The sequence below is a fragment of the Pseudophryne corroboree genome, chromosome 6 (assembly GCF_028390025.1).
Source record: "Pseudophryne corroboree isolate aPseCor3 chromosome 6, aPseCor3.hap2, whole genome shotgun sequence".
NCBI classification, from domain to species: domain Eukaryota; kingdom Metazoa; phylum Chordata; class Amphibia; order Anura; family Myobatrachidae; genus Pseudophryne; species Pseudophryne corroboree.
The window spans coordinates 765,173,096-765,199,824 of record NC_086449.1 but is presented as its reverse complement, the minus strand read 5'-3'; the positions used below and the strand labels follow the sequence as shown (position 1 = coordinate 765,199,824).

General features: G+C 41.8%; 2 protein-coding genes and 1 non-coding gene across 5 annotated transcripts in view; 2 read left to right on the top strand and 1 right to left on the bottom strand.

Moving 5' to 3' along the window:
• Positions 1-26,729, top strand: part of LOC134933410 (protocadherin gamma-C5-like) — a 688,451-nt gene that overhangs the window by 3,523 nt on the left and 658,199 nt on the right. The window contains exon 1 of one of the 3 annotated variants that reach the window (XM_063928603.1): positions 8,018-10,510. The exons of 1 other annotated variant lie outside the window; for it this stretch is intronic. In XM_063928603.1, coding sequence (XP_063784673.1) covers positions 8,099-10,510 — 2,412 coding nt within the window. In that variant the 5' untranslated portion in view covers positions 8,018-8,098. Of the gene's footprint in view, positions 1-8,017; positions 10,511-16,570; positions 19,100-26,729 lie in introns of those variants that run through there. One more of the 3 variants, XM_063928601.1, reaches the window with a different exon arrangement.
• Positions 12,589-15,148, top strand: LOC134933914 (protocadherin gamma-B2-like). The gene has a single exon (XM_063929463.1). The coding sequence runs from the start codon at positions 12,695-12,697 to the stop codon at positions 15,146-15,148; it is 2,454 nt and encodes an 817-aa protein (XP_063785533.1). The 5' UTR covers positions 12,589-12,694.
• On the bottom strand, positions 25,633-25,739 carry LOC134938794 (U6 spliceosomal RNA). Its single transcript, XR_010181260.1, has one exon. It is a non-coding gene; the product is annotated as a U6 spliceosomal RNA (small nuclear RNA).

Here is a 26,729-nt window from a genome sequence, read left to right as displayed (position 1 = left end):
GGGGTGCCACGGGGGAGGGGCAGGTGCAGGGATGTTGCGGATGGGTAAAGGGTTCCGGAGGTGCTGTGGGATGGGAAGGGGCGGGGGTGCCGGGGGTGGGGTAGGGGGTCCAGAGGCACCACAGTGGGGGAGAGGCAGGTGCGGTGGACGGGGAAGGGGGTCCGGAGGCGCTGCAGGTGGTGGAGGGGCAAGTGCAGAGGTGCTGTGGGTGGGTGAGGGGGGGACCGCGAATGGAGGATGCTGTGGGTGGAGGGGGGCAGGTGTGGGGGGAGACATATATGGGGGGTGGATGGTGGAGGGGGTCTGGAGGTGCTGTGGGTGGTGGGGGAGTGGGAGCTGCTGGTGGTGTAGGGGGTCTGGTGGCACAGCGTGTGGGAGAGGGGTGGAGTGTCGCATGTGGTGGAGGGGAAGGTGCGGAAGTGTGGTGCATTGGGGAGGGGTCTGGAGGTGCTGCGGGTACTGTACCTGCCAAAAAGGTAGTTGGAGGGTATGCAGTGACGGGGTCAGAACAGGGGTGACGGGGTCAGGACAGGGGTGACGGGGTCAGGACAGGGGTGACGGGGTCAGGACAGGGGTGACGGGGCCAGGACAGAGGCGGCAGGACCAGGATTTGGTTGACAGGGCCAGGAAAGGGGTGACAGGGCCAGGATAAGGGTGACAGGGTCAGGATAAGGGTGACAGGGACATGACAAAACACAGGGCACGGGAGAGATTGGTATTAGGGACAAAACAGTGGTGACAGACAGATGTGTCTTACCGGAGTCACTGCTGCTGGCTGCTGCTGTTTCACTCCAACCTGTTTTGATCTGCTGCTGGTGGAGACTTGGCATGGTTGACTCTCTCAGGCTGGAGTCCTGCTTCCTCTGCCCGTCCGCATCCCTCCCCCCCACTCCTCAGTCACACACCGTGGACCTCGCGCGGCTGCCGGGCACTGTGGTAAGGGGAGACTGGGAGTGACTGGTTAGCCCCCAGGAGACGCTGCGGCTGGAGGGAGGAGGGGGTCATAGCATGCACGCGGCGTGGACCTCGCGGCTGCCGGGCACTGTGGTAAGGGGAGACTGGGAGTGACTGGTTAGCCCCCAGGAGACACTGTGGCTGGAGGGAGGAGGGGGTCGGAGCCTGCAAGCAGCACGGACTTCTGCAGCGCTGCCCGCCGACTAAAGTGTGTGAAGGAGGTGGGCACACCTCACTGCGGGCGGCAGCGCTGCAGCTAGCGGTGGGGTTGCCGGGGCTGGAGATAACAGAGGCAGTACGGAACCTGCACAGCGGCAGGTGCCCCACAAAACTGCAGCTAAGAAGCGTGGACTGTGCCAGAAAGTGACGCTCCTCCGCGTCAGAGAGATCCTGCTGAGTATGCTGATGTGGGGGGTCAAGTACACAGTGAGCCGATGCCCGTCTGTCTGTATGGCACACCCCCTCACACACCCCCATACCTCCCAACTGTCCCGATTTTCGCTGGACAGTCCCATTTTTTTTGGTCTGTCCCACTGTCCCACCCGCGGGCCGCAGTGTCCCGTGGTGGTGGTGGGGGGGCAGTTGGGAAGCTCCTGTACTCGCTGTTCTGCTTAGCATGCACACTGCGTCTATTTAGTGGAGACAGAGGAAGAGGGGGCATCAGGGGGTACGGATTTTGGGTGGGCCCAGGGCGTACGTACCGTGGGCCCCACAGTTTTAGGGGTCCCCCCGGCTGGAGTACCTCTGTCCCAGCTCTGAAGCTCCCCCGTCCTGCCAGCAACAGCAGCAGCATTGTGCTATAGTCAGCACACGCTGCTGCGTGTAGGCAGGTCTGTGGTGTTGCAGGGAGGCAGCAGCCTCCCTGCTTTCTTCTGCCTGTGCGGGTGTGTAGGGGGGAGCGACCACCCCCTCTGGATTTACCCCTAGCTGAGGGGCCAAAATCCCATAAAATAAAAAAAATCCCGGAATTTGCATAAGGGTGTGTGGCAACGAGCGGCGCAATTAGGCCACGCCCCCAAACCCACAGCAGGCACAACAATGAGATAGGGTTCCTGTCTCAAGTGCCCTAGGCCCCCCGGACTCATAATCCGCCGCTGGGGGCATGCCAGCAGCTCACAAAGTGCTGGGCATGCCCCCTCACTGACGAAAACAGGGGCGTGGCTCGCGATCGCGGGTCCACCCGCGAAGCCACGCACCCTTTCCAGTTAGCCATGCCCCCTTATTGCTGTGCGTGTGTCCCTCCTGCCTGAAGAAAGTTGGGAGGTATGCACCCCTGCCTGTGTCATGCCCATACCATCTGCTCCTGCTCCAAGTCTCCTATAGATTTGCCCAGATCTGTGACTCATTTGACTAACTCCGCCCAGTGTTTTGACTCCGCCCAGCGTTAGCAAATGAAGCACAAAGTCACAGATCTGGGCTATTATATAGGAGATATAGTTACAGGGTAGGACCCACAAATGAATGTCAGTTTTAAAAACATAATTACCACTTCAGGTCTCAGAGATAATCTTTCTATTTTTTTTATATAATAGTTTTTATTGAGTGTTATGAATAACATTCATAATAATAAAAAAAGAACAAAAAGATATAACAATATAGCAGATATAACATCAGCAGTGAGAGAACACAAAGAAAATTAAAGGAGGAAGGGGAGCCAAGTATGTGGACAGGTATATCACATTCAGGTACATCAAATAAACATGAGTTTGTACAATCCAAAATAGGTGCATCGCATCAGAACACCAACAAAGTAAGAATTACCAATACCAATACTAATGTCAGGAAACTCTTAGTACTAAATTGAGTTAAAGTAATTAATTTAAAGGAGGTGAGTCAAGATCCCCAAGATTGACATATGTTATACGTGACCAGGAGGAGTCGTACCGCTTTACATAGTCAGACCATTTAAGCCATGTATTAGAAATAGGGGAGCTGGATGGGGCGAAGAAGCTACTATTCGTCTCAAAATATAGTGTTTGTGAATTTTGGTTTTGATGGTCAGGATATCAGGAATCTTCATCTATTTCCTTTCTATTTTAATAAATTGTATTGTTCATATTGTATAATACATTGCATTGTGCCTGACTTAAGGATGAGTGCATTAATAAGTGTTGAAAATAAATATTATTATTATTCTTTATTTATATGGTGCCACAAGGGTTCCACAGTGCCCAATTATAGAGTACATATGCACATAATCAAAACAGGAAAACCATGACTTACAGTTGAAGACAATATAGGACAAGTACAGGGTAACTAAGCATAACTGCACCAGTAGATGACATAGAGATAAGTTTCAAGGTGGCCACAAAACTGCAGGATTTGGGCAGTTGCGGATTATTAAAGTAAGAAAAGGATAAGCACATGAGGGAAGAGGGCCCTGCTCATGAGAGCTTACATTCTAAAGGGGAGGGGCAGACAGACAGGGGTGACATAGATTGGGTAGACCGAGCATTGGATAGAGGGTTAGGATGAGATTTGGCTGGGTTTGGTAAAGAAGTGGGTCTTAAGAGCCCGTTTGAAGTTCTGTATGGAGTTGGAGAGTCTGAGGGGGAGAGGTAAAGAATTCCAGAGAAAGGGAGCAGCATGTGAAAAATCTCAGAGGTAGGAGTGGGAGGAAGTAATCAAAAGACAGGAGAGTCGGCGTGCATTAGCAGAGCGAAGAGGACGGGTGGGAAAGTAAAGGGAGACAGAGATGTAAATGGGAGAGGAGTGGGTGAGTGCTTTGTAAGTGAGTGTGAGAAGTTTGAATTGGATTCTGAAAGGGGAGGGGTGCCAGTGAAGGGCTTGCAGGAGAGGGGAGGTGGATGTAGTGCATTTGGTGAGGAAGATGAGCCGGGCTGCAGCATTGAGAATAGATTGGAGTGGAGAGACGTAATTGTCAGGAAGGCCAGTTAGGAGATTACAGTAATCCAGTCTGGAAATAATCAGTGAGTGGCTAATAGTCTTGGTGGCATCCTGGGTGAGAAAGGGTCTGATCCTGGAAATGTTTTTGAGATGAAAATGAGAGGTTTGTGAGATGTGCTGAATGTGTGGTTTGAAGGAGAAGGAGGATTACGCCAAGGCAGCGTACTTGGGGGCTAGAGGAGATAGTCGTGCCATCATTGGGTAATGAGATTGTGGGAGGTGAGGTTGTGCGGGAGGGTGGGAAGATGATCAGCTCAGTCTAAGAAAGTGCTGGAACATCCAGGAAGAGATATCTGAGGGACAGTTGGAGGTATGAGTGAGGAGAGCCGGGGAGAGATCAGGGGAGGAAAGGTAGATTTGAGTGTCATCAGCATAGAGGTGATATTGGAAGTTAAAAGAACTAATGAGTTCACCTAAAGAGGATGTATAGAGAGAGAAAAGGAGAAGATCAAGAACAAAGCCTTGGGGGACACCAACAGTTAGTGGAAGTGGGGGGGAGGTAGTGTCATGAGAGGAGACAGTGAAGGAACGATCAGAGAGGTAGGAGGACAACCAGGAGAGGGCAGTATCATGCAGACCAAGAGAGTGAAGGATTTGCAGAAGGAGAGGGTGGTCCACACTGTCAAAAGCAGCAGAGAGGTCAAGAAGAATAAGCAGAGAGTAGTGGCCCTTAGATTTGCTGTATGGAGGTCATTGCAGACTTTTGTGAGGGCAGTTTCAGTGAAGTGGAGAGAACGGAAACCAGACTGGAATGGGTCAAGCAGTGAATGGGAGGAAAGAAAGGCAGTGAGGCGATTATAGACAATATGCTCAAGGAGTTTGGAGGCAAAAGGGAGGAGAGAGATGGGTCGATAGAGAGGGTGTTTAGATCAAGGGTAGGTTTTTTAAGAATAGGGGAGACAAGAGCATGCTTGAAGGCAGAGGGGACAGTGCCTGATGAGAGGGAGAGATTGAGAAGGTGGGCAAGATGGGAACAAGCAGAAGAGAGAGGTAGCGGAGGAGGTGGGAGGGGATATGGTCAAGTAAGGAGGTGGTGGGGGGAGGAATGGATGAGGGCCATGACTTCCTCACCAGATACATGGGATAAAGATGTCAGAGTTGGTGAGAGGGAAGGGGAGGGGTGGCATGGGATGGCTGGTGGCTGGTTGCTGGTCTGGTGGGATGTGATTTCCTGACGTATGAAGTCAATCTTGGATGTGAAATAAGTGACAATGTCAAGAGCAGACAAAGAGGAAGGGAGAGGAGGTGGTGGTGGGCAGACAACAGAGTTAACAGTGGCAAAGAGGGGGGTTGGAAGACTGGGTAGAGATGAGAATAAGAAGTATGATTGTTTAGCGAGGGAAAGGGCAGCACTGAAGGATGAGAGCATAAATTTGAAATGGAGGAAGTCTGCCTTAGAGCGTGATTTCCTCCACTGTCGCACGGCAGTACGTGAGCATTTTTGTAGATATCTGGTGCATTTAGTGTACCAGGTTTGAGGTGTTGATCTGCGGGGGTGAATAGTGGTTGGTTGAGCAGAAGTCAAGAGCAGAAGTATGCATTGTATAGGGATGTGGCTTGTTCAGGGCAAGTGAGAGAGAAGAGAGAGAGAGAAGTGAGTCGAACAGGGAGGATAGGGATGAGGTGTCAATAGCCTCAATGTTACACTTAGTGATGGGAGCCTTAAGAGGGAGACATGTAGAAACGGAGATAGATAAGTTGAAAGAGAGCAGGTGGTGGTCAGAGAGGGGAAAAGGGGAATTGGAGAAATCAGAAGTATCACAGCGGTGAGTGAAACCAGATCCAGTGAGTTCTCGTTCACATGGGAGGGTGAGGTGGTCCACTGGGGGAGACCAAGTGAAGAGGTGAGGTTAAGGAGTCTAGAGGCAGGTGATTTTGTGGGGTTATCGATAGGGATGTTGAAATCACCTAGGATAATGGAGGGAATGTCAGAAGAGAGGAAGTGAGGTAGCCAGGAAGCAAAGTTGTCGAAATTGGAGGAAATGCCAGGTGGATGGTAAATGACAGCAATACGAAGATTAGTAGGTTGGTAGAGGCGTATCGCATGGAACTCAAATGTAGAGAATGTAAGGGATGGTTCTGGAGGTATAAGTTGGTATGTGTAGCTAGAGGGTAAAAGGATCCCAACACCACCACCATGGTGACACCCGGGTCAGGGTGTGTGAGAATGTGAGGCCCCCAACAGAGAGAGCAGCAGGAGAAGTGGTGTCATAGGGAGTAATCCAGGTATCTGTAAGGGCCAGAGAATGCAGGGAGTTGGAAATTAAAAGGTCATGAGTGGGGGCCAGTTTGTTGCAAATATATCTGGAATTCCAGAGGGCACAGGATAGGGGGTAGGAGTTTTCAAGAGAAATGTTTATGAGATTATCAAGCTTGCTGTAGCATTGAGGTAAGATTAATTTGGAAGGAAGGGAAATAGAGGGTGTAATGATGGTGCTGGGTCCTTGGCTAGGAAGGGAGACTGCAGGAGTGAGGCAGTGAGGGAGTGTAGTATAATAGTGGTGGAGGAGAGGTGAGGTGACAGGCAGAGGAGGGAGAGAGCAGGGTTGAGTGGTGGGGTAGATAGCCTGTGAAGGGGCAGGAGTAAATTGTAATGGGGAAACAGAAGAGGAGGGGGAGGCAGAGGGGAGGATGGTAGACAGAGGAGAGGAGAGAGGATGAGATGTAGGAGACTGGGAGAGAAGGATAGAGGTGGTACCAGGGGACAGAATAAAGTATTAGGAAGACAAGTATTAATGGGAGATGTTGCTAGCTTGGCCATAGTGCTAGCTTGGCCATAGTGTGGATGGTTAAATAGTGGTAGTAAAATGAGAATAGGAGGAGGAGTGGTGGCTGAATGAGAGAGCAGTGAAATTGCAGAAATAAATATGATTATCAGGATTTTAAAATGTGGTTAATGTCTACAGGTTAACAATAATGCCAATTTTTTGCTGATGTTAGATGGAAAATTACAGTGTAAGCAAACAGTAAGTCAATTTTCCTTCATTAACTCTACTTCTCAGTGAAACATTTGTTTTCCAGATATTTGCAGGGTCCGAGCAAAAGTTGTATTGGAGGTGTTTTTTGCAGAGAGTGAATGTATAGTTTTCTGAGTCAGTGAGGTTTGGAGAATATTAGAAGTGAACATACATTTGTAGATGCAGTCCAATTGTTGTTGGCTTGTGAAGGTTTTTTCACATTTGTTTATTGTTTCATTTCAGTTTCTGTCCAATTTAAGTCCAGTATAAGTCACAGACGTCATCCTTTAGAAACATGCATTTTTTGCTAACATTCAACCCAAACTGATTCAGCCAAGCTGATTCAGCTAGACTACACACTAATATCAAGACCAACAAACATGTGTATGTAAGCACATTGATTGATTGGACCCACCCTTAGCCCATCACCCATTTGAAGCAATAAAACTTACACAAAACAAATGGTGCATGGGGATGAAACCATCACACATTCCCCAAATAACTTATAATAAAACCTGCTTAAATCTGCTAATAATAATAAATACACAATTCATTACCGATAACTATGCATTCATGGTATTCATTTGTGATCATTAGCAGATGCAATACAGCTTGCTGGTAATTGTAGTTCCAATATTCCACAATTCATTACCTGTAGGTAATAGAACATTGACATTTGAAGTTACTTCATAGTCCTTGCATATTGATCATAAAATTATCCAGTATAAGTCGCAGACGTCATCCTTTAGAAACATTCATCCTTTGCTAACATTCAACCCAAACTGGTTGCAAACATTCAACATTTTTTATATTATATTCCTTTGCAAACATTCAACCCACACTATATTATATTTTTTCTTTGATTAATAATGTTATTTTGTTGCTGGCTCAACTATGGATTGTTGTAGTTACATTGTGTATATACTGTATGTATGACCTGGTTCCATTTGTGCCTTAAGAAATAACCTTTTTCAGTAAAATAAAATTATTTTAGCATAAAAATGTCATAGCTGGTATAAGCTTTCCTGCATTTATAGATGTTATCCTCTGGGTGTCACTGTTGACCACAAGTAGTTGTCTAGTAGTAAAATACAGAGTTCTTTGAATGTTATAACACTCTCACAGTGCACAGCAGCTGCAAGCTCTGCTATATTGTCACTGCTTCCTACAACTTGGATCCCCCTGTTTATAGAGACAGCTGGATTATTTTATTTGATTCTATTCTGGATTTTGTTTCTGATAAAGAAGACAAATATAAACTCTAACATAAGCATAAGAAGATGAAGTGGGGACTCCTGCCCAGATCAATCACATGGCAAGTGTTATTTTATTCATTTTCCTTCTGGTGTGATCTTGTCTTTGCTCAGCTTCAGTATTCAATACACGAGGAGCTGAAACAAGGATCTAGGGTAGGAAACATTGCAGATGACCTGAGCTTGAATATTAAGGATTTATCTAGACGTAAATTTCAGATTGTTTCACATGGAAGGAAACAGTATTTTAATGTTAATCTCCAAAATGGAGAATTGCATGTTGCAAATAGAGTAGACCGAGAAGCTTTATGTGGAAACCAACAGTCCTGTTTTTTAAATATTGAAGCGGTGATTGAAAATCCATTACAGTTTTATTCAGTTACAGTTGAGATTCAAGATGTAAATGACAATGCACCACATTTTTCCAAGAGCGTCTTTGATATAGAAGTTAGTGAGCTTATTTTACCTGAAACCCGATTTCCCCTCGGTACCGCAAAAGATCCAGATAGTGGTATCAATTCATTACAGGGTTATAAACTCAGTGACAATGATTATTTTACGCTTGGTGAAAAAATAAGTATAGATGGGACAAAGGACCCTGAACTAGTGTTGGACAAGCCCCTTGACCGTGAGAAACAAAACTGCTTTGAATTGATATTGACAGCCCTTGATGGTGGAAAACCAATGAAAAGTGGAACAGCTCTTGTAAAGATTATAGTTCATGATGTGAATGATAATTTCCCAATATTCAGTCAGGACATTTATCAGATAACTCTAAGTGAAAATGTTCCAAATGGTTTTCTAATTCTTCAGCTAAATGCTACCGATGAGGATGAAGGATCGAATGCAGAAATAATGTACTCACTTAGTGATATTTCAGAAAATATACATCATCTATTTGCAATAGATCCTCTGAAAGGAGATATTACAGTAAAGGGAAACTTGGACTATGAGGTAACTGATAGTTATGCATTCACCGTAGAAGCTAAAGATGGAGGGGGTCTGGCTTCTCATTGTAAAGTATTTCTAAAACTTACCGATACTAATGATAATGCCCCAGAAATTACTATTACATCTCTGTCAGCATCAATTCCTGAGGATTCACCACCCGGTACTGTTATTGCACTTGTAAATATCTATGATATGGATACTGGGGATAATGGGGAGGTTGTCTGTGACATTGATGGGAAGTTTCCATTTCATCTTGTTTCGTCATCCACTAGTTACTATAAACTTGTGACTTCAACCAGCTTGGACCGAGAACATGTCAGTGAGTATAACATCACCGTGACAGCTACGGATACAGGATCGCCTCCTCTGTCAGTGGCTAAAACCATAAAATTAGTGGTATCAGATGTGAATGACAATCCTCCTGCTTTTGAGAAAACAAACTATATTGTGTATATTCAAGAAAATAATTTACCAGGAACTTCAGTATATGGAATTCTTGCATCTGATCATGACTATGAAGAAAATGCAAAAATTACATATTCCATATTCACCAACAATTCTGAAAATACCACAGTGTCATCATATGTCTCCATAAACTCGATGACCGGGGTTCTATATGCTCAGAGATCATTTGACTATGAACAGCTGTGGGAATTTCAGTTCCAGGTGATGGCTAAAGACAGCGGATCTCCTCCTCTAAGCAGTAATGTCACAGTGATGATATGTATCATTGATAAGAATGATAATGCTCCTAAGATTCTCTACCCATCCCCAGACACTGAGGAACCAGCATTGTTTGAGTTTATTCCTCACTCTGCTGAGAAAGGTTATCTAGTGACCAAAGTGATTGCGGTGGATGCTGACTCTGGGCACAATGCCTGGCTCTCCTACCACTTACTACAAGTTCCTGATCCTACGTTATTTCTCATCGGCCAACAAACTGGTGAAGTCAGGATAGGACGAGACCTGCCAGACAAGGACTTTTTCAGACATAAGATTGTGGTTCTGGTGAAGGACAATGGAGTACCCTCTCTGTCAGCTACAGTCACTTTGAACTTGGTTTTTGCCGAACACTTTCAGCAAGTTGTACCAGAGATAAAGCATCAGCCAGCTGATCGTTATAATTCATCTAACATAACATTCTACCTACTAATAGCAATAGCACTGATTTCTCTTTTATTCATTGTGACAGTGATGGTTACAGCAGTTTTTAAATGCCGAAATACTAGTACTCCAACATCTTTGGGAACTCAAAGGAGAAACGTGTATCCACAATTCAGCCTGGGGTGTCCCTCTGAGATCAGTGATGGGAGCTTACCTTATCCATTCTCCTATGATGTGTGTGTGACCCTGGACTCAAAGCAGAATGAAATTGCCTATCTGAAACCGGTGCACAATGTCCCCACAGACAATCTCATTGACACAGGTGACTCAATAGCTGGAAATGAATTCTTGAAAGATTGCTTACCATCTACTTACAGCGCACAGGTAAGACAATGCATATTGTATGTACGTTACATCATATACTAGAGTACCTAATTACTTTTTAATTCCTGTGGATTTCTTTGTACAGTAGCTATAGTTATATGATTTGGTAGAGTGTATATTTTTATTAATAGTAAAAATATTTTTAGTACACCTGATATTTAATAAATACTATATCCAATAAATATACAGTGATTTTCTGTTCTTATGAGGTGTTGCATACTGCAGATTTAATAGTCTATTTTTCCAGTGAGATATTCCTATCAGTGGTGTAACAGAGCGGCAGTGCACCTTGTGCTGATCACGCCCCTTGATTGCATGATGTCACACCAAGTGGGCAGTGCCTCCAGCACTCAGGATGGTTTGGGAAGTCACACAGGTGCACGGAGCACATGTCCAGAGCATACCAGGCACCCTGATAGAAATATGAAGGGGCCTTGGGGCAGTGACAGTGCCTGCCCCAGGGCCCTGGACAATGGCAATGCTCGTACACCACTAGTTACGTCCCTGACTACTTTGCACACATAGCCACTAACGTGGAATGCCTACTAGAACTTTTTATCTCATACATTCACATCAAAAATAAAATGTATGGTATCTGAATGAGTGTTTGCAATTACATCCACTACATACACTACATCTACCTCCGCTCTCCTACAAGCCCTTCACTGGCTCCCCTCCCCTTTCAGAATCCAATTCAAACTTCTCACACTCACTTACAAAGCCCTCACCCACTCCTCTCCCATTTACATCTCTGACCTTATCTCCCTTTACTCTCCCACCCGTCCTCTTCGCACTGCTAATGCACGCTGACTCTCCTGTCTTCTGATTACTACCTCCCACTCCTATCTCCAAGATTTTTCACGTGCCGTTCCCTTTCTCTGGAATTCTTTACCTCTCCCCCTCAGACTCTCCACCTCTCTACAAAACTTTAAACAGGCTCTTAAGACCCATTTCTTTACCAAACCCAGACAAATCTCATCCTAACCCCCTGTCCCATGCTCGGTCTACCCCATCTGTGTCACCCCCTGTCTGTCCCTCCCCTTTAGAATGTAAGCTCTCATGAGTAGGGCCCTCTTCCCTCATGTGCTTATCTTTTTCTTACTTTAATAATCCTCAAGTGCCCAAATCCTGCAGTTTTTTGGCCACCTTGAAACTTTATCTCTATGTTGTCTACTGGTGTAGTTATGCTTAGTTACCCTGTACTTGTCCTATATTGTCTTCAACTGTAAGTCACGGTTTTCCTGTTTTGATAATGTGCATATCTACTCTGTAATTGGGCGCTGCGGAACCCTTGTGGCGCCATATAAATAAATAATAATAATAATAATAATAATAATAATAATAAGAATAATATATAATAGTAAAGTTACAGGGTATGAACCTCAAATGAATGTCATTTTTAAAAACGTAATTACTGCTTCAGGTCTTAGCGAGATGGCCTTTCTTTCCATTTTATTAAATTGTATTGTTCATATTGCATAATACATTGCATTGTACCTGACTTAGGGATGAGTGCATTAATAAGTGTTGAAAATATGTATTATTATTTTTTTTCTTAGATTAATAATGTTATTCTGTTGCCAGTTCTACTATGGTTTGTAGTAGTTACATCGTGTTTATACATATAACCTGGTTCCATTTGGCCCTAACCACTTAACTGGCATGGTCAGATTTCATGCAACTGCGTCGTTCCTCCCTGTCCACCGATTTTTGACGAGGAGATCCTTACTGCAGATGTGCATAATATAATGTTTTTAAATATTTTAAAAAATACTTTTTCAACTTATTAAATAAAATACATTTTAAAATACAATGTTGTTAACGCTTTTGAAGGGAAAAATCATCAGTTAAGTGGTTTTTAAGAAATAACCTTTAGCAGTAAAATAAAATTATTTAAGCATAGAAATGTCATTGCTGGTTTAAAATTTCTTCCATTTACTGATGTTATCCTCTGGGTGTCACTGTTGACCACAAGTACTTATCTAGTAGTAAAATACAGAGTTCTTTGAATGTTATAACACTCTCACAGTGCACAGCAGCTGCAAGCTCTGCTATATTGTCACTGCTTCCTACAACTTGGATCACACTGTTTAAAGAGACAGCTGGAATATTATATTTGCATCTATTCTGGATTTTTTTTCTGATAAAGAAGACCAGAATAAACTCTGACATAAGCTTAAGAAGATGAAGTGGGGACTCCTGCCCAGATCAATCACATGGCAAGTGTTATTTTATTCATTTTCCTTCTGGTGTGATATTGTCTCTGCTCAGCTTCAGTATTCAATACACGAGGAGCTGAAACAAGGATCTAGGGTAGGAAACATTGCAGATGACCTGAGCTTGAATATTAAGGATTTATCTAGACGTAAATTTCAGATTGTTTCACATGGAAGGAAACAGTATTTTAATGTTAATCTTCAAAATGGAAATTTGTATGTTGCAAATAGAGTAGACCGAGAAGCTTTATGTGGAAACCAACAGTCCTGCTTTTTCAATATTGAAGCGGTGATTGAAAATCCATTACAGTTTTATTCTTGTACAGTTGAGATTCAAGATGTAAATGACAATGCACCACATTTTTCCAAGAGCATCTTTGATTTAGAAATTAGTGAACTTGTTTTACCTGGCACCCGATTTGCCCTTGGTACCGCAAAAGATCCAGATAGTGGTATCAATTCATTGCAGGGTTATAAACTAAGTGACAATGATTATTTTAAACTTGGTGAAAAATTAAGTATAGATGGGACGAAGGACCCTGAACTAATCTTGGACAAACCCCTTGACCGCGAGAATCAAAACTACTTTGAATTTATATTAATAGCCTTTGATGGAGGAAAGCCAGTGAAAAGCGGTACAGCTCTTGTGAAGATCACAGTGCATGATGTGAATGATAATTTCCCAACATTCAGTCAGGATACTTATCAGGTAACTGTAAGTGAAAATATACCAAATGGTTTTCTTATTCTTCAGCTAAATGCTACGGATGAGGATGAAGGCTCATATGCAGAAATAATGTACTCACTTAGTGATATTTCAGAAAATATACATCATCTATTTGCAATAGATCCTCTGAAAGGAGATATTATAGTAACGGGAAACTTGGACTATGAGGTAACTGATAGTTATGCATTCACCGTAGAAGCTAAAGATGGAGGAGGCCTGGCTTCTCATTGTAAGGTATTTATAAAAATTACTGATGTTAATGATAATGCCCCAGAAATTACTATTACATCTCTGTCAGCATCAATTCCTGAGGATACACAACCTGGTACTGTCATTGCACTTGTAAATATATATGATATGGACACTGGGAAAAATGGGGAGGTTGTCTGTGACATTGATGGGAAGTTGCCCTTTCATCTGGTTTCATCATCCACTAGTTACTATAAACTTGTGACTTCAACCAGCTTGGACCGAGAACGTGTCAGTGAGTATAACATCACCATGACAGCTAGAGATGGAGGATCCCCATCACTGTCAGTGGTTAAAACCATAAAATTAGTGGTATCAGATGTGAATGACAATCCTCCTGCTTTTGAGAAAACAAACTATATTGTCTATATTGAAGAAAATAATTTACCAGGAACTTCAGTATATGGAATTCTTGCATCTGATCATGACTATGAAGAAAATGCAAAAATTACATATTCCATATTCACCAACAATTCTGAAAATGCCAGAGTGTCATCATATGTCTCCATAAACTCAATGACTGGGGTTCTATATGCTCAGAGGTCATTTGACTATGAACAGTTGCGAGAATTTCAGTTCCAGGTCATGGCTAAAGACAGCGGATCTCCTCCTCTAAGCAGTAATGTCACAATGAGGATATGTATCATTGATAAGAATGATAATGCTCCTAAGATTCTCTACCCATCCCCAGACACTGAGGAACCAGCATTGTGTGAGTTTATTCCTCACTCTGCTGAGAAAGGTTATCTAGTGACCAAAGTGATTGCGGTGGATGCTGACTCTGGGCACAATGCCTGGCTCTCCTACCACTTACTACAAGTTCCTGATCCTACGTTATTTCTCATCGGCCAACAAACTGGTGAAGTCAGGATAGGACGAGACCTGCCAGACAAGGACTTTTTCAGACATAAGATTGTGGTTCTGGTGAAGGACAATGGAGTACCCTCTCTGTCATCTACAGTCACTTTGAACTTGGTTTTTGCCGAACACTTTCAGCAAGTTGTACCAGAGATAAAACATCAGCCAGCTAATCGTTATAATTCATCTAACATAACGTTCTACCTGTTAATAGCTATAGCACTGATTTCTCTTTTATTCATTGTGACAGTGATGGTTACAGCAGTTTTTAAATGCCGAAATACTAGTACTCCAACATCTTTGGGAACTCAAAGGAGAAACGTGTATCCACAATTCAGCCTGGGGTGTCCCTCTGAGATCAGTGATGGGAGCTTACCTTATCCATTCTCCTATGATGTGTGTGTGACCCTGGACTCAAAGCAGAATGAAATTGCCTATCTGAAACCGGTGCAGAATGTCCCCACAGACAACCTCATTGACACAGGTGACTCAGCTGCTGGAAATGAATTCTTGAAAAATTTCCTATCATCTACCAGCGGCATAGAGGTAAGACAATGCATTTTGTGTGTATGTTACGTCATATACTAGAGCATCTAGTTACTCTTTTAATTCCTGTAAAATTCTTTGTGCAGTAGCTTCAGGTACAGTATGTGATTTAGTACAGTGTATATTTTTATTAACATTTTTCGTAAACCTGACTTTTGGTATTTAGTTAATCCCAGAAATATACAGTGATTTTCCGTTCTTGTTATGTGTTGCATACTGCATTCTTATAAAGGCCCATACACACTAGCCAATTTTGAGCTCAAAGTACTGTAGCTCCCTTTTGGCATTTTGAGCAACTTTGAGCTCAAATTTGTTGTGTGTATGGCCGGGCGATGAGCGCTTATGCGTGCTCCCGCATCATCGCTGTGATCTGTCGTTCTATTTGAACAGCCGAGTGAAGCACTTTCTACAGTCTCCTACTGTGGAAAGTGCTTCACCCATCCATGAACATCTCTGGGCACAGGGAAAATCGCTCAATGTGTATGTAGCTTTAGTCTGTTTTTCCAGTGAGATATTCGAATGCATAGCCACTAGCGTGGAGAGGATGTAGTTGGGATCCCGGCATTTGGCATCCTGGAGGTCAGAATGCTGGCGCTAAAATCCAGACACCTGTTAGAATGCCGATGTGGGCATCCCAACAGCCGGGATACCGTAAGTATCACAAGGAGGTTAGGTTTATGCTGCAGGGGGAGGGTTATGGTTAGGCTGAAGGGGAGAGTTATGGTTAGGCTGCGGGAGGGAGGGTTAGGTTTAGTCTGCGGGAAGGCAGAGTTAGGTTTAGGCTGCGGGGAGGGAGGGTTAGGGAGAGGGGAAGGATTAGGGTTCCCTTACCTAAGCTCCCCTGTTGGAATTTCAGCCAGTTGGGATGCTGGGATTGGGATTCTGACCACTGGTATCCTAACTACCAGTATACCATACCCAACCCAGCGTGGAGTGCCTTCTACAACTTTTTAACTAATGTATTCACATCAAAAATTAAATGTAGAGTATCTCAATTAATGCACACACTTATATAATAATAAAATTACAAGGTTTGAACCACAATTAATGTAATTGTTAAAAACATAATTATCACTTCAAGTCTTAGAGGTATTCATTTTAATAAATGGTATTTCTCATATCACATAATACTTTGCATTGTACCTGGCTTAGACATGAGTCAATGAATAAGTGCTGAAAATGTTTGCTACAGTATGGTTTGTTGTAGTTAAATGCACTTACACAGTATATATGACTTGGTTACTTTTGTGCCTTAAGATACAACTTTTTGCAGTAAAATAAAATACATTTGTGATAAAACTGTCATTGCTGTTATAAGCTTTCCTGCATTTACTGATGTTATCCTCTGGGTGTCACTGTTGACCACAAGTATTTGTCTGTTAGTAAAATACTGAGTTCTTTGAATGTTATAATAATCTCACACTGCACAGCAGCTGCAAGCTCTGCTATATTGCCACTGTCTCCTACAACTTGGATCACCCTGTTTATAGAGACAGCTGGCATATTCTATTTGCATCTATTCTGGATTTTGTTTCTGATAAAGAAGAGACATATAAACTCTAACATAAGCTTACGAAGATGAAGTGGGGACTCCTGCCCAGATCAATCACATGGCAAGTGTTATTTTATTCATTTTCCTTCTGGTGTGATATCATCTCTGCTCAGCTTCAGTATTCAATACCTGAGGAGCTGAAACAAGGATCTAGGGTAGGAAACATTGCAGATGACCTGAGCTTGAATGTTAAGGATTTATCTAGACGTAAATTTCAGATTGTTTCACATGGAAGGAAACAGTATTTTAATGTTAATCTCCAAAATGGAGATTTGTATGTTGCAAATAGAGTAGACCGAGAAGCTTTATGTGGAAACCAACAGTCCTGCTTTTTCAATATTGAAGCGGTGATTGAAAATCCATTACAGTTTTATTCTTGTACAGTTGAGATTCAAGATGTAAATGACAATGTGCCACATTTTTCCAAGAGCGTCTTTGATTTAGAAGTTAGTGAGCTTATTTTACCTGGCACGCGATTTGCCCTTGGTACCGCAAAAGATCCAGATAGTGGTATCAATTCATTGCAGGGTTATAAACTCAGTGACAATAATTATTTTATACTGGGTGAAAAAACAAGTAAAGATGGGAAAAAGGACCCTGAACTAGTTTTGGACAAGCCCCTTGACCGTGAGAAACAAAACTACTTTGAATTGATATTAATAGCGTTTGATGGAGGAAAACCAGTGAAAAGTGGAACAGCTCTTGTGAAGATCACAGTTCATGATGTGAATGATAATTTCCCTATATTCAGTCAAGACGCTTATCAGATAACTGTAAATGAAAATGTTCCAAATGGTTTTCTTATTCTTCAGCTAAATGCAACGGATGAGGATGATGGATCGAATGCAGAAATAATGTACTCACTTAGTGATATTTCAGAAACTACACATCAACTATTTGCAATAGATCCTATGAAAGGAGAAATTATAGTAACGGGAAAGTTGGATTATGAGGTAACTGATAATTATGAGTTCACTGTGGAAGCTAAAGATGGAGGGGGTCTGGCTTCTCATTGTAAAGTATTTATACAAATTACAGATGTTAATGATAATGCCCCAGAAATCACTATTACATCTCTGTCAGCATCAATTCCTGAGGATTCTCCACCCGGGACTGTTATTGCACTTGTAAATATCTATGATATGGACACTGGGAAAAATGGGGAGGTTGTCTGTGACATTGATGGGAAGTTGCCCTTTCATCTGGTTTCATCATCCACTAGTTACTATAAACTTGTGACTTCAACCAGCTTGGACCGAGAACGTGTCAGTGAGTATAACATCACCATGACAGCTAGAGATGGAGGATCCCCATCACTGTCAGTGGTTAAAACCATAAAATTAGTGGTATCAGATGTGAATGACAATCCTCCTGCTTTTGAGAAAACAAACTATATTGTCTATATTGAAGAAAATAATTTACCAGGAACTTCAGTATATGGAATTCTTGCATCTGATCATGACTATGAAGAAAATGCAAAAATTACATATTCCATATTCACCAACAATTCTGAAAATACCACAGTGTCATCATACATCTCCATAAACTCAATGACTGGGGTTCTATATGCTCAGAGGTCATTTGACTATGAACAGCTGCGGGAATTTCAGTTCCAGGTGATGGCTAAAGACAGCGGATCTCCTCCTCTAAGCAGTAATGTCACAGTGATGATATGTATCATTGATAAGAATGATAATGCTCCTAAGATTCTCTACCCATCCCCAGACACTGAAGGATCAGCATTGTTTGAGTTTATTCCTCACTCTGCTGAGAAAGGTTATCTAGTGACCAAAGTGATTGCAGTGGATGCTGACTCTGGGCACAATGCCTGGCTCTCCTATCATTTACTACAAGCTACTGACTCATTGTCGTTCTTCAATATTGATGGGCGTACAGGTGAGATTAGGGTCGGACGAAAGCTACAGAACATGGACTCTTCACGGCAAAAGATTGTTCTTATGGTGAAAGACAATGGAAACCCATCCTTGTCATCTACAGTTTCTTTAACTTTGGTCGTGGCTGAAAGTTTTCAGCAAGTTCTTCCAGAGATAATACACAAACCGAGTAACTTGAAACCAACATCTAATATAACATTTTTCCTAGTGGTCTCTATAGCCCTGATTTCCCTTTTGTTCATCGTGACAGTGATGGTTACAGCAATCTGTAAATGCAGAAAATCAAGTAATCCACCATCTTTTGGGGCACTTAATAGAAATGTGTATCCTCAATTCAGCCTTGGATGCCCCTCTGAGTTCAGTGATGGGAGCTTACCATATCCTTTCTCCTACGATGTGTGTGTGACCCTCGACTCAAAGCAGAATGAAATTGCCTATCTGAAACCAGTCCAGAATGTCCCCACAGACAATCTCATTGACACAGGTGACTCAGCTACTAGAGATGATTCTATGAAAGATTGTCTAACTTCTACGAGCGCAATACAGGTAAGACATCACCTTTATGCTATACAGACAGATCCACAGTTATCTTGGCTTCTTTGCTGCACCTAGGTACACTATGGTTTATTTACATAAACCCTTCATCTATTGTTCTCAGCTGCAGTACAATACAGAGAACAATACAGCAGGGGATTAAGTCATTACAGCAGGGGATTAAGTCCGACTGCCCAGTCTCAGTTAATCCTATTAAAGGCCAAGATAAACATGGACCCATCTGTATGTGAGGTATTAATATTGTTATTGCTTTTGTTTATAAATACCAACATTTTATGTAGTACTGTACATAGAGGGCATACTATGATAAGTAACAGCATGTAAAGATGTCCTTGTCTAAATGAGTTTATAATCTGAGTGTTGCAAGGAACAATTGATATATAAGGTAGTGGAATAATTATTATGCTGTAGCTGGTGGTGTTGAAAAGGGTGTGGTTCATCAAATCGACAGTATCTAGGTCAACAATGTTTAGGTCGACCACTATAGGTCGACAGTCACTAGGTCGACATGGATGGAAGGTCGACAGGGTTTCTAGGTCGACATGTGCTAGGTCGACAGGTTTAAAGGTCGACATGCGGTTTAATTTTTTTTTGGTGTCGTTTTCTCCGTAGAGTGACCAGGATCCCAAATTAGTGCACAGCGTCCCCTCGCGTGGCTCGCTTCGCTCGCCATGTTTCGGGCATGGTGCCTTCGCTCCGCTACCGCTTCGCACAGCACAGATTACCATTCCAATCGTAGTCCACATGGATCGTTAAGTATGAAAAAATTAAAAAAAAGATTTTTGTTTTGAAAAACTCATGTTGACCTTTAGACCTGTCGACCTAGCACATGTCGACCTAGAAACCCTGTCGACCTTCCATCCATGTCAACCTAGTGATGGTCGACCTATAGTGGTCGACCTAAACATTGTCGACCTAGACAGTGTCGACCTTCAGATCGGATCCCGTGGAAAGTGTGTTGGCCGTCCAACTGTGACTAAATGACCTCATCTGGTGTATCCCTACCAGTGAGGGCACCTTGCTGCTATATGACATACTATACTGTACACACGTTACTAAAAAGTGTGATATAATTGCTGTAAATACAGATGCAGTATATGTGATATCACTTATGTACCTGTTTAAATACCAAGCTTTTTTCAAAGAAATTTATGGGAACAGTGCAGTGAAGCAGTAAGATGTATTAAAATTGTTTTATTAGCAGATTTGTGTGTTCTCTGATAAAACATGGTAGTTTTGCACACCTCTCTGTGAATCATTTTTAAACAATACTTTATTACTTTTGTGTAATACAAATCAATAGGAGGAAATTAGGTTGGCATATACAGAAGAATTCAGTTCTAGGAGATATATATCCGGGAACACTACAGCAACTTTGTAAAGTGGGCAGCATGATGGCACAGTGGTTAGCTGTGCTGTGTCACTGCACTAAGGTCATGGGTTTGATACCAACCGGGGCTATATCTGTGCATAGCTTTTATTTTTTTCTGTTTTTGTCTTTCCTCCAACAATCCAAATACATACTGTATTGCCAACTGGCTTCTGTTACAAATTAACTCTTGTGTGTATATGTGACTTTGCAGTAGGGAATATAGATTGTAAGTTCCATTGGGGCAGTCACTGATGTGAATGCACTGTAAAGCGCTGCTTAATATGTGCGCACTAGACTAACTGTTAGTAGTAATAATAATAATAATAATAATAATAATATTAAGGCATGCAATAAATAATTCAAGAAGACCACGTTTTCAGTATGCAGTATGCAGTAATACATTTTATTGAATTTTCAAAAGAATAGTGGACATTCCAAATTATTCCAATAAATGAGCCACAAAAAACATACAGAAAATCCAGTAATAAGATAGAAGAGTAGAAAGTATCATACTATCATATCGAACATTAGCCAAGGAGAGAAAACTATCCCCTTGTACAATTCTGTCAGAACATAATGTACATGTTAGAACAAAGTAAAAGAAAACAATCCGACAAATGGCGAATAGTCGCAACCACTTTGGACATATGTGAGAATAAAACCAAACATAACAAAACCAAACAAAAATCGGAGGGTTATCGAACACATAAGGGGGAAGAGGGGGTGGGAAAGAGGGGGAAAGGGAAAATAAGTCATCCTAAGTCAATTGTTCTATCCTGATCAGGCTAGTGTTGTCAGAAGAAATCTAAATAAATAAATTTTCAACTAAGGACAAAAGTCATGTATCAGTAGAAAGTCTCCTAAGTAAGTTCCATGAAGTGTTTTCAAATAATTGAAGAATATGGTTCTGCGAATGCTCGTCTAATATATTAATAAAATATTCCCATTTATGATAGAATATTTCGACTCCATGTTCAATATCAGGCATAGTAGTGCGTCTATCATAATATAATATTTGTAACAATTTGTATTTGACTTCTGATATGGAGGGAGCAGTATGGTGGGTCCAATGGATAAGAATGATTTTTTGTGCAACAGTAACAATCGTAATTAGCAATCGGAGTTTTGATGTCTTATTGGGGCCTAAATCCCAGTTTTTAAAATTTCCACAAAGACATGCTAAAGGGTCAGGGAGTACAGTTGTAGAGAACATGGAGTTGATTAGTTGTATCAATTTATTCCAGAATTTTCTTATTTTACCACAGTCCCAAACGCAATGAATAAATGTAGCATGAGACATTGAGCATTTAATGCAGGCCCCGGTTTCTAGGGTTGTCATATATCTCCTTTGAGCAGGGGAGATATACGCTCTATGCATCATTCTAATATGGACTTCTTGTAAATAAGAAGATTGTAAAAATTTTAGAGAGGTGTCATATTGAGAGATTAGGTCTGGTAATAGATTGATACCCGGGACGTCTGTGGACCATTTCTGTAGAGAGGATTCCCAATGGGACGAGGCTGAAATGGAAGCCAGAGGTTCATACAATAAACTAATTTTGTACGGAACAGAGGAGAGAAGTTTAAGAAGAGAAGCAAATGTTGACATGGTATTATCTGTGGTCGAAGGGGTGGGTAGGGATTGAATGTAATGATGTGTTTGGAGATACATATAGAAATGATGAGATGGAATAGAAAATCGGGATTGGAGGTCAGTAAAAGAGAGTTAGTTGCCACCAGGGTCAAATACTTTTGCTATCGAGGCCAGGCCCTTCTCCTTCCACTGAAGAAAAGAGACATTAGATAAAGAAGGGGGGAAAGCAGGGTTCCCCCACAGTGACGTGCATGGGGAATAGCTAGGATTAGCATGAAATTTCTTATTTATAATAATCCAGGACCGATATGTGTCCATAAATAAGGGATTATTTTTTAATAAAGATCGGAATATCGGACAATTTAGAATGCAACAGGGCATTTGGAGAATAGGGCGAGAATAACGCAGAATCCAAATGACTATCAGTGTAAGAACTAGTGTCAAGTAACCAATCACTAATATATCGAAAAAATATAGCATTAGAATATAAAGTTAAGTCAGGGAAGCCGAGGCCTCCATGTTTACGGGGCAGTCGTAATTTGGAAAAGGCTATTCGAGGACGTTTCCCTTGCCACAGAAAGCGGGAAAAGAGAGAATTTAAAATTTGAACATCTTTCGTGAGAAGTCTAATCGGCAGCATCTGCATTACATAAAAGATTTTTGGAAATAAAACACTCTTTATGGCTGCTAATCTGCCTAGGAGGGAGATGGGTAGAGATGTCCAGTTGTCTAGATAGTTTTTAATCTTGGCAATAATTGGGGTAAAGTTAAGTTTATAAAGATCCGTTAAATCCGCTGATACATGTATACCCAGACACTTAACAGAGGATTGAGAAATATGAAAGAAGTGAAGAATAGGAAGTGATTGAAAATACGATGGTGGGCCATGGATAGGGAGAATCACTGATTTGTCTAGGTTGACTTTATAGCCAGAAATGGATCCAAAAGAGGAAATGAGGTTTAGGACAGCTGGAAGAGAGGAAGATGGATTAGAAAGAAAAAGAACTATGTCATCTGCGTATAATGATACCTTGAGTAGTTTAGAACGAATAGCAATTCCTTCAACTAAAGTTGAGTTACGTATTGTAATCGCCAGTGGCTCTATGGCTATAGCAAATAGAAGGGGCGATAGAGGGCAACCCTGTCTTGTTCCGTGGGAAATAGAAAAGGATGACGAAAGAGAGCCATTTCAGGAAATTTGTGACTGGGGGGAATGGTGTAGTGTTTGTAAAATGGATATGAAAATGGGGGGAAACCAAATAAACGCAAAGTGGAGAAAAGGTAATTCCATTTTACTAAATCGAAAGCCTTTTCGGCGTCAAAAGAAACAATCATCTTAGGGGGAGCAGAATTAAGAGAGATTGAGTGATGAATCATTGCCAAGATTTTACGGACATTGACAACTGAATGTCTACCTAAAATAAAGCCAGTCTGATCCGGGTGTATAATCTGGGGTAGATACAATTTCAGTCTGTCAGCAAGAATCTTAGTAAACAATTTGTAATCAAAATTTAGTAAGGAGATTGGTCTGTAAGATCCCGTAAGGATAGACCCTTACCCGGTTTAGGGAGAAATTTAATGATGGCTGAGTTAAAGTAAAGAGGCACAGATTGAGTACTGATTATATTATTATAAAATGCCACCAAATTTCCCCCGAACCTAGGTAGTAAAATCTTACAGAATTCTGCTTTTAGGCCATCCGGACCAGGGGCTTTTAGGGGTTTGGAATGTCGAATAACTCTCGTGACTTCGTCAATGGAGATAGGGGCCTCCAATAAATGTGAGAATTCCTCAGGGAACTGTGGAAGGGAGGGAAATGTCCAAGAATGGGAGGAGTCATTAGCAGTTAAGGGAGAATCTTCGTGATGAGGGTCAGAATATATTTTTTCATAGAAATTTTCATAACATCAGTGATTTGGTCTCTCGAGTTTGCTATGGAGCCATCCTCACAACAGAGGGGGTGGATTAGCATTGGTGGCTGCGAGCCTCTTAGTAGTTTGGAAAGAAGGCATCCTGTCTTGTTTCCAAATCTGTGGAATTTGTAGTTAGTAGTGAAAAGTGAGCGTTCACTTTTAAGTTTAAAATATTCATCAAAGTGAACTTTCGCTGTGGTATATGTTAATTTATTAGATGGTGAAGGGGCAGATTTATAAGTTTGGTAAGATTCAGTCAATTTGGATTGCAAGTCCAAATAGGACTTAGCTAAACGTTTGTTCTCAGCTGCAACGTATGAGATAATGACACCCCGAAGGACTGCCTTACCCGTTTGCCAGAATAAAGAAGGATTTGAGGACTCACAATCCAAATTAGCATGCTTAAAGTCCATCCATGCGGACTCGATTTTCTGACTAAATGTTATGGATTGAGATAGATAATTAGGAAATTTCCAGAGTCTAAAAGGGCCTTTATCTATTGTAGTCTGAAGGGTAATCCATACTAGAGCATGGTCCGACAAACTTATAGGTTCAATGGAAGCATCATGTATTTTGGGAAATAAGGAGGTAGCTAATAATATATAGTCAATGCGAGATAGAGTTTGATGTGCCGCCGACAGGCATGTATAATCCTTTTCGGTCGGATGCAGTTCACGCCAAACATCAACTAAACAGAGTTGTTCAGAAAGGTCTGGGACCCCTAATTTTGGGAGGAAGGAGGGTGATTTTTGTGATGTGGATTTGTCAAGTATAGGAGAGGAGATAAGATTAAAATCCCCTAATAAAATGAGAGGGTTAGAGCTATATGGTAACAATTTGGCAAGTAAGTTGGTAAAAAAGGATTTCCTATAAACATTCGGAGCATAAATCGTACATAAGACATACGGGGAATTATTAAGTAAAATATCTGCAATCAAATAACTACCTTCAGGGTCAATCACTGAAGTAGAGATAGAGATGGGTAAGGAATTTCTGACTAAAATGACTACTCCACGTGATTTGGAATTAAATAGAGCAGCTGCTAATAATTTCCAACCCAATATCTGCAGCTTCAGTGATTACGGGTGAGTTAAATGTGTTTCCTGAAGGCAAACAATGTCTAATTTCAACTTAGAGATATAAGTAAGTATCTTACGTCTTTTAGCTGGGGAATTGATTCCTCCCACATTCCACGTACCTATTCGTACTGACATTTACGTGATGGGGGGGCTAAACAGGGACCAGAAAGGAACATCCCGACTCAACCTGTCAATTAAAGAGAGAAAGGGAGGGGGGGAGAGGGAAGGAACAAGAGGAAAAAGACAAACAGACAGACAGGGGAAAAATAACGGATAACAAATGCAAAACAGAACAAGTAATTTCAACATCATTAGAAGAATGATAAGCAGTATATGAGTATATCAACAAAACACAATGGGCTTGATAAGCCTTGATAAGTATGGCATAGTAAACACAAATTAGGCAGGCCTCAATCATAGTTAGGGGATAATGCCGATAACAGTGAAACCTAAACAGCCAAAAAAGTGTTAAGATGTCAATACAATTCTAATCATGTCCGGCGAGCAGGAGCAATGAGGAGGAGCAGTGATACAGTCCGACCTGAACAACGTGTAAATTAGTGAGTAAAAATATGGAACGCTTCATGAATTTGTGTGTCATCCTTGCGCAGGGGCCATGCTAATCTTCTCTGTATCGTTCCAATTTTAGTATATGTGCTGCCGAAGCGAGCACGGGTGCGTTAGGGTTAAGCACTAAGGGGGAAGTTAGGGTTAAGCTGCCCATACAGTACGTTGATATCATGTATGAATACACAATATCAACGTGTTATTTTACCCATCGCCTGCACATTGTGCATGTTTTGGGTGCGCATACGATGCGATGCGTGGCCCCGCAGGTCGCATGTCGAATCAACTGATCATATGTGCTGCACATATGATTAGTCGATCCCGGCAGCGGGCAGTTGCGGAGGTACGATAGATCGTATAGTGCAAAAGCACGCACAATCTATTGCACGCCAGAGAGCTGGTGGGGGTCATGGGATGGCTCGCATCTAATGCGAGTCGTTCAGGTGTATGGCCATTATTAAGCTGTGGGAAGGGAGGGTTAGGAAGTAGGGGACAGGGGATAGCATACTTACCTCGATGCTGACGGGATTTTAAAGATCGGGATGCGGTGTAAGTATTGTGACCGCCGGCATCTCATCTGCCGGTCACACATTCCAAACACCATATTTGTACACTTATGGAAAAAAAAGTGTGTCCTGTGTTCTACATTTCTGTACAGTAGAGATGATCAACTGAACCATCATTTTAGTCTCCCTATTTTTCATTTAGCTATAGCAATCTGTGTGTTGCTTACGACACAGGTATCTCTAATTTGATCTCCATATTGATTATTCAATCAATCAATCAATCAATCAATCAATCTGCAGCTTCTTATAGTTACATAAAGGCATAATATTTAGTTTAGTGAAATATAATTCTGGTCCTTATTTGGGGATATCAAGGGTGAGATTAACTTTATTTTGGATAGGCTTTGTTATAGTTATGCTTATAAATTGTAACTATTTTGTATTTATTGTGAAAGGTCTGCTTGCATTATAATATGAGAAATCTTACCTGATTGGATTTGCAAAGTAGAAATTCATATACTATATCCTTCTATTGCAAGTTCTGGGACATGTGATGAAAATCTTAATTACAAACTTTGGTGCTTTGATTA